At 31.9% G+C, this 9,071-nt stretch overlaps 1 protein-coding gene across 1 annotated transcript in view; it reads left to right on the plus strand.

Annotated features, from left to right (window-relative positions):
• Positions 1–8,518, plus strand: part of LOC118200866 (glyoxylate reductase/hydroxypyruvate reductase-like) — an 83,970-nt gene extending 75,452 nt beyond the window's left edge. The window contains exons 7-9 of the mRNA XM_085820038.1: positions 1,457–1,616; positions 8,047–8,177; positions 8,273–8,518. Of these exons, the coding sequence (XP_085676164.1) occupies positions 1,457–1,616; positions 8,047–8,177; positions 8,273–8,391 (410 nt within the window). The 3' untranslated portion in view covers positions 8,392–8,518. The remainder of the gene's footprint in view (positions 1–1,456; positions 1,617–8,046; positions 8,178–8,272) is intronic.
• The last annotated feature ends 553 nt before the right edge of the window (positions 8,519–9,071 follow it).

The raw sequence follows: 9,071 nt of genomic DNA on the forward strand, positions 1-9,071 counted from the left end.
AAGTCCTCGGTGCGGAATATTCTCGCGAACTCGAAACAGTACGCTGCGCCTTCTCGATCGCGCTATACCTCACAGCAGTCTAACCTGAGAACACGTACAAGGCTAGAGCGACCTTTTCACAGCTCATTCCATAAAAAAGAAATCATGAACTTTTCTCTGTATTGTTCTAAAGTTAAGCTTATCATGTTGTTTGATTCGGGTTTGCGTGTACCGACTTTCACAAGTCGATTTTTCACCCGGAGTCGAAAATCCACCATTTTATTTCCTGTCGGATTTCATGCGATTTATGCTTGTCACAGAAAAGACCGTCAAATAGCAGCAAAAGTAACATTTTCGCTACTGGATTTATTAGGAAAATGCTCCTGTAATTTGACGAAAACATTCATAATGATAATCTTAGTGGAACTGCATAGTAGTTTTCCAACATTATGAGGTTTTGAAATTATACACATACGTCAAAGATGAAGCAAATGCTATAGCAGTTGCTTTCTTCTCTTCTTGGTTAGAGAATGAATGGTTGCTTTAATTGCTTTTCTCATCGAGAATAGGGTGAAGTCGGGGTTGCTGGACTTTGGAGTTTTGATAATAACGCGAAAAAAGGTGAGTCTTTCTATTGGTCATCAAATGGTTGACATGATATTAACGAATTTTTAAATGAATAGCTGCATGCAATGTAATCGTTTCACACGTTTTGTTTCTTTTTTCACACGTTTCAAACGTTTTCACGCTAACTGCATGTTTCCCCATCCATGAATAAGCCTCTGGTATCAGATTAATGGGTCGGGTGGCTCACTTTCACTTGATTGCAACAAGCGAGATCAAACCACCCTCATCCGCTTCCTCAGGGGGCATTGTACTAGATTTTAACATTTTTCGAAGGTTCCAGGTGTTTTGAAGTCTGCACCAAGTGTTCTTCTAAGCAAGCTTCCTCTGATCCTTATCTTGGGGAGGCCAGCACCGACCTAGCGGTAAAGTCGCTGAACACTGGTAGTTCGGTCCGAGGTTCGAATCCTGCTAACGGCCTGGCTGCATGGGTGTTTTCGTGGTTTTCCCCATGTGTAACGTGTATACGAGCCAGTTTTCCATAGAAAGTCCCCCACGAAGGTATCCCTCCCCTTAGGCAGATAGTCCTCGAGGTTTTGCCGTAATTAAATAACCTATCATAACCTTACCTTGGGCTCTCAAGGCTGATCTTATTGAAAGTCCATTGCTTGTTTTGGATTTCTTTAGAGGGTTTGAAATAGCTTTCCAAAGACTCCAATATCTTTTTGATTCTGTGTCTGGAAGAACAAACATAGTCTTGAGTTGAGCATGGTGTAATTTCACATTATTCAAGTATGTGTAAGGCTTTCAAAGATCTGTGTATAAATATGTGCTGATGCGATTGGTTTTTTTTTTTTTTTTTTTTTTTTTTCAAAATTGTTTTAAATTAAAAATTAACCTCTTTTTATTTCAGCCGAAGAACTCGGGGCAATATATACGCCATTCGAAGACCTACTGAAGCAATCTGATTACGTCGTTGCCATGTGCAATCTTTCGGATGAAACTCGTGGTATTTTTAATAAAAAGGCTTTCGAATTAATGAAGAAATCCGCCGTGTTTGTGAATACTAGCAGGTAAGGCTTTGTAATAGAAATATAGCTAATTTTCAATATTAGCAGTTTAAAATTTCTCATATCGAGGCCGCGAGTGAAAATTTATAGTTAATTTTAATCTTCTACGTATTATTTTAGCGCTGTTTCTTATTTCTGTAAAAAAAAAGTTTAGGTTCTTATTTTTGGTATTAATAGAGTCAATTTAAAATCAACTTAAAATTTAAAATGACAATATGGAAAATCTTTCATTTTGGAAAAAGACTATTAGTGTTACTTTTCCTTACGGTGATCATTTGATTAAGAAACTGATAAAGAAAGAACATGCGAGCATGCTTAGTTTAATTTAGCAAAGTGAAAAAATACTTATTAAAGAAACTTATAACGTTGTTTAAGATGAATGGGTACGCATTAATTGCTAAAAAGATATTATACTACAAAATGCATATTTTATATTTAAATTTTTTTTTTTATAAAACTAATTATAAAAGCTAACGCATTTCTTGTAAGCTTTCGAAAACGTGTTATCAGTACAACTTCTTTAAGCGTTAATTAAAGGTAAGATATTGGATAGAAATAAAATATAATTCGGTATCTTTAAAGTACTTACAAGGGAAGCGTATAATTTCAGACTCTGAATGTATTTTCCGTCAAAATGATGGAGAATTAAAAGAATGGACGATGCAGATGAAAAACAGCAGTGCCTTTAGCTATTCGAATTGAGAAATTGTCTGCAACGTCGTACGTTGCTAACAATACCGCACTTGAGAAAGAGACAGAATTTAAATAATATGAATATTACTTATAACTTTACTCATTTATAACTCTAGATTTCTATCATATGTGGGAGACTCGTCAAGTAACTATCTGGAAATGTATTCACTGAAATATTTACAAGGTTTTTCACATCAGAACCGCTACGGACCTCCACCAGAGTTTCCTCTGGCCTCATAACACTTTCTTCCTCCTTCCAGCATGCCTTCGTGGTGTAACGGTAGCGGTAACGGTTCGAGTCCCGGCGAGGGCATTGCACATTTTTCACAGCTCCTGCTTTAAAAAAAAAAAAAAAAAAAAACACTAATGTCTCTACAGTGGCGCCCGAACTAAGTGGTAGTGGATGAAGATTCTTCACCACCAGGATTTGGCGACTGGGCCCCCTAATTCCCAGTTGCCTTTTAAAAGGGGGAGTATATAGGGTATTTTGTGCCTACTTCCAGTATGCCTTCGTGGTGTAATAGTAGCACACTCAGCACGTATTCGAGAGGTCCAGGTTCGAGTCCCGGCGAGGGCATTGCTCATTTTGCATGTCTCCTGCTTTATTTAAAAAAAAAAAAAAAAAAACTAATGACCCTACATGCTATGACTATTAACTTGCAATCAACTGATATTTTTTAAGTGATAAACTTCTTTGTCTAAGAATATGTTAAATTTTATTTTCACATAAAATATTATTTTTACTAGCGATGATATAAAGTTCCCTTAAGTTATTATCTATATAAATTAAGAGATAATTTTGACCCGAAATTTTTTTCCCTCATAAGAGGTTCTATGATATCCCTCATTTCGTTCACTGTAAAACAGTAAAATCAGAAATAGAAAAGTCATTGGCAGTCACGCGACATCTTCATATGTTATCTTTCAGATTTTCAAAGAATATTATTTATCACTAAAACAGAAGAAAGTAACACGCTTCTAAATAATTCTCCATGGCATCAACACTATTAGCACAATATCTTCATTTACAGGAGTTTTATATTAGTACTTCAATTACTTTAAGTCCTCAACTACCTTTGCGTGAAATTGAAGCTAAAGAACAAAATCATTGTGCAGAAGATAACAAAGCCGACTTAGGTTGCCTGAAATAAAAAATGGCATTCTGAAATCTAAAAAATTACAACAGATTTTAACTATTTTTAGTTTTGCTATCAGACATAGTGTTCAATAGTACAGAAACCCAGTAAAATACGTACTATTTCTTTATCTATTTAACTGTCATTTTAAAATGAAAATGTTCATATTAAATTTTAGTTAAATCATTTAAGTAATAATTATAAAATGTATGATTCTTTCCGTATTTCGGTTCTTTTCTAAAATTTGCTAATGAAAGCTTTAGTTTGGGGGCTGAAAAATTATATTAAAAAATTCTTTCTAACATATGCAATATTTTGAAGCATGCTTTTAAAATTAATGGTTTTGTTTAAAAAAATTGTTATGTGCGAAATGCTAAACTTCTGGGTATATTCTGATGCTCTTACTGTTGTATGTTATTCAGAGTGTTCGAAAAAAAATGGCTGCAGAATATTTTCTTAAAAACTGATTTTAGAAATGTACTTTAAATTAAAATGTTTCTCAAAATAAAGTAGAGAAATTTATGGAAACAGTTCTAGTACTACTGGTAAAAAAAATCTGTTGTATTTTTAGAAGGTCCTTGTGTTCATAGTGTTGAATGTTTTCCATAAAACTCTCATAATAAAAATATATTACAAATCTATTTGAAAATTTTTGTTATTGGAAGACTTGGCTTGAATAAGCATTAGCCGTATCTCGAAGCAAAGTCTGTAGTCATTTTTTGCCTAAGAGCCTGCATAATAAATGCAACGTATGGCATATTTAGCATGTTTAGTGCTCTGCGGATTCCTCAGCCATACTGAGGGAAAAACCGTCTTATTAATGGAAAAAAAATATTTTCTGAAAAAATTTATTACGATATGCGTAATATTAGTTTTAATATGGTACTCGAAAGTATTAATAAATGGTTAGAAAATATTGTAGCGAAAGTTCTTTCTTTGACAAAGCACATCAGAAATATTTCCCTGGTATACACTATATCCACGCAAGTCCTCATATGGCCTTTATTTTCGCAACCATTGACTATGTACTTTCAGTTGCAAAAAGACTTTAAATGATGCAGATATTCATATATTTTAAATTTTAATTTAAATAATAAATTTTATAAAAAATTACGAAAAATTGATTTTTAGTTACGGATCCCCGGTTTCAATAATTATATTTAGGAAACTTTTAATACCCATCATAAGACATAAAATCCGAAATCTTTACATCTTTTATGTAAATAAAATTAAAATATCAGTTTAGAAAAGATTTCTGAAGTTAATAAGTGGCGAGCATTGTTATGCAAATTGTTGGAAAAGTATTAGCCAACGCATTTACTTTTAAAAAAGGAGATAATACTCACAAAACCTTACAGAATTAGTATTTTCACAAATTAAGCATCATTTGTATCCAGATACAAACAACATTCGTTTTGTCCATAAGAATCTTCTATAGGCAAACGAACAAAAATTAATTATGGTCTAAAAACAGATATAAATATAGTATTGTGTTATATAAATATACTGCATGATATTAGGGAACATTTATAATATGTTGTTAAAAAATAATGACGACCAAAAACAACAGTTGTTTTATATTGTGATTCTCAGTGTGTTTCAAAATATGCGCAGGCTTCAATGACAACACACAATCAACTCGTAACATTATTCGCATATAGGCCCACCAGCGGCCGAGTGGTAAAGTCGCTGAACACTGGTAGTTCGGTCCGAGGTTCTAATCCCGCGAACGGGCTGGCTGCACGGGCGTTTTTGTGGTTTTCCCCATGTGTACCGTGTATATAAGCCAGTTTCCCTTCGAAAGTCCTCCACGAAGGTATCCCTCCCCTTAGGAAGATAGCCGTAGTGTGCTTTGCCGTAATTAAATAAACCAAACCAAACCATTATTCGTATAAATTAAGAATGAAGAATATTTCTTATTAATGAATTTTTGCATGTTTATTAAAATATCGTTCTACAACACTAAAACTATATTAGAATTATAAGATGCAATCCAGAAAATTCACGGAAATTTCTTCTTCTAAATTAACTTCTTTGAACCCCAGACTCCGCAAAGGCAGTTATTTAATAAAGAAACATTACAAATCAACGATTCCTAAATAAAGACGTTTTTATTTGCAGCATATATTCTTCCAGGCCTCTCGGAAGAAACCAACATGCCAATACGTAAATTTTAAGAATATTCTTTTCAGAATAAGAATAAACTGAAATTAAATAAGTATTGTTTCCGCTTATAAATTATATTAATAAAATGTGTTTGCATTTACATAAACGTACTTATGTTAAAGTAAATAAATACTTGACAAGCAATCGATAACAAGAATATTAGTAACGTGTTTGATGTATTAATATCGTATTTAACTGATATATTAATAACGTATTTTGAGCATTTGAAAACTTTATTTGCGTGAACACTTCGTTCGGCATACTATATGTAACAAAACCATTAGTTAAAGAAAGTTACAAACGAATAATAAATTATGAACGAATATCATTAAATGATATTAAAGGGAAAAAATCAACCTCGAATTATTCTAAATTATTTTTAAGAGATCCTTAAAGGCAAACCGATAAAACTGGAAAAAAAATGCCAAATTTTTAAATTAAATAAATACCCGTGCGATTTTCATCGTACGATAGTCAAACATTTTACTCTTTATTTTCTGTAAATGACTACAAACATTCACTCTAAATATAACTATAAGGGCTAGGAGGCCGTAGAAAAAGTCAGATTTCGGAAATACGGAATTGAGTCTATAAATCGAAAAATGCCTTAGCATAAATATTTGCGTCATTTAAAACGCTTTTGTCATTAAAAATAGTATAAGCATTGGCTCACATTTTGATTTCGGACACGTGTGTTTCAGTTTTATTTGTAAATATCAGTTATTGAATATTAGCAAACTGACTGTATTTTTCTTTCGCATATACTATTGATAATCTGTTTTAAAACCCGTTTGTTTTGACTAATTTTTAAAGAAATAATGTTTTGAAAATAAACTCAAGTAAGTATACGAACACTTAAATAAACAGTTTATGTTTAATAAAAACATCGAAATAACGGGACATTCAGTATTTAGTTGAGTATCCTTTAGCTAAGAATGCACTTTTCATGGCTTTAGCATGGATACAACAAATGTTTCTGTGTAAGAATGTTTCATTCCTATATAAGAATTGCTTTTATTAGAGCTTTCGAGCCTCATTCTTTTCTCCAACCCACTCCATACACGTTCCATAGGATTTTAAGTCCGAAGAATGTGGAGAAGTTTTGATAACTTTAGGATAGCTGTATTTGGGCTTTATGTTTAGGATCGTTTTTTTGATAGGACTTGAATGTATTTTGCATTTCAAGTTTTCTTGCGGACGATTTCAGGTTTTCATTAATATTTATACTAATCTATATTTCGATAAACACTAATTTTCTAATTCTAAAAGCGAAAAAACATATCCAAACCGTGAGAATAAATTTTTCGAATTCAGTTCTTACTTGGGACTTACTAATTTCTACAGTTCATCTATAGCTCTTCGTATATATTTTCTGTTATCGTATAATTCACCTATTAATTCGTTTATAAGACTCAAAGGTATTAAATTGTGACTTTTTTTTTTCAAAATAAAGCATTGTTCGAATATGATAGAACTTTTCTTACTACAGATTTTGCGAACGTCAAGCGTATTTTCCTTGTCTTCTTGCTGACGAAGAATTTTCTTCTTCCTGATCGCCCATTTTATCCATGTGATGATCTTTCTAAAATGATTGTTCTAAAAGCTTCAGGGTTAACTTTCATTGCAATTTATCTTCTAAACCTGTGAACATTTTTCTCTACCTTGGTGGTTGTTTGATTTTTTATAGAATAAATCTGCAACTCCTTCATGTTACCGTGTAATGTATTCCAGAGTCCAATGCATTTTCGACAACTCCAAGCAATTTCCATCGTTTTATTAAAGTAAAGATCATTAAACGCTTTGCATCGAGGATCTTTTAGGTATTTAGAATACTTTAACCATCTTTAAAAATATGAATTATTAAATTTCTGATAGAATGGGTCGTTAATTTGTACCGTCTTCAATTCAGATATGGAAGTGTTAATATATTTTGCTAAACAAGTTATAATTTTCAAATGCAGGCGATAATTCTTGTGATGCATTTTCATTTAAAACAAAAATTTATAGCAAGGAACATTGCATACGAAAACATTTCAACAAAACATTGGAGTGCCCGAATAATTATGCGAGTTACTTATTAACAGTTTTTGAACAAATCATTTTATTACAAAAAATATTTCGATGATATTTATTTTACAACAACCACGGCTTAAAATAGAGGAAAAAAATTTAAAAAAATATTTGAAGTCTATGTTTTGATGTTTAGCTCAAGATCTATGGAAATAAATCTCAAAAATATTCAAAAACAAATGTGAGCCATTGCATTTGCGATCAACGATTAGGGGACTTTTATGGGTGCATTATATAACATCTTTTTTCTCATAAATTAGTCTCATTTCAAGTTACCATGTATAAAATATGTTTTTCCTTTGGTAACAAAATATTATCCATATTTGTATACACTTATATACGCTTGATTATTAATATAAATTTCATAGGGGTGGAGTTGTGAATCAAGATGATTTGTACGATGCTCTAAAAAATGGAGAAATAAGAGGAGCTGGTCTCGACGTTATGGTTCCTGAGCCACTGCCAAAAGATCACAAATTAACTACTTTACCAAATATAGGTAAGATTCATTTAAAAAGTTAGACTAAATTATACGTGTTATCTCTTGAATGCCTTCAAATGTTTTATGCTTGTGATCTTTCTTTTTTCTTTCAGCGCTTCTTCCTCACGTTGCCAGTGCCGAAATATCAGTTCGTGTTCTTATGTCAGAAATGGCAGCTGGCAATATTCTGAAAGCTTTAGCAGGCGAACCTTTAATTAGTCCGGTATATTAAATTACTACAAGAACGATTAAAATCTGAAAGGAAAGGATTTTATATCTGTGCGTTGAATTTGTAATGTCTTGTCGAAATATGTTGTAATATGCCCATTAAGAATAAATATTTTTGTGAATGTAACAAAGTGTGCTGTTTATTAAAAAGTAATTCTCAATTTACATGCATATGAATCAAATATATTAATATATTCTAAGAATTTATTAATTGCATATCTGAAATAAATTATTTATATCTGTAACATTACATCACACAGGAGATTTGAATAAAAAATTACTACTACGACCTTTATTTTCCTTAAATATCGATCTTTGGCATATATTTCAAAATGCATAGCTTCTTAACACAAGATGCAGAAATTTATGAAAACTCCACGCGTGAATGAGAAGGTTTTATTAAAATAAAATTTTCTATATAGCCACCATATGGTAAGCATTTTGTTTAGTAAAATATTCATTATGCTTTAATTAAAGCTAAGCAAAAGATCAGCTTAGCGTAGAATTTTTATAAAAGTCTCTTGATTTTGAAGGTGATTTTACACAGAAACACAGCAGGAATGTTTTGATTGCTTTAAATGCACTTCGAGCAACTTCCAATATTTTCATAAGATTCATGTAGTGACAGAATGCGAATGGTATGGATGGCATTTCGATTGTCGAGCATTGAAGCCTTTAGATTTA

Source organism: Stegodyphus dumicola, chromosome 7 (assembly GCF_044657685.1).
Source record: "Stegodyphus dumicola isolate Sdum_Otavi_A_Nest chromosome 7, ASM4465768v1".
In the NCBI taxonomy this organism is placed as follows: Eukaryota; Metazoa; Arthropoda; class Arachnida; order Araneae; family Eresidae; genus Stegodyphus; species Stegodyphus dumicola.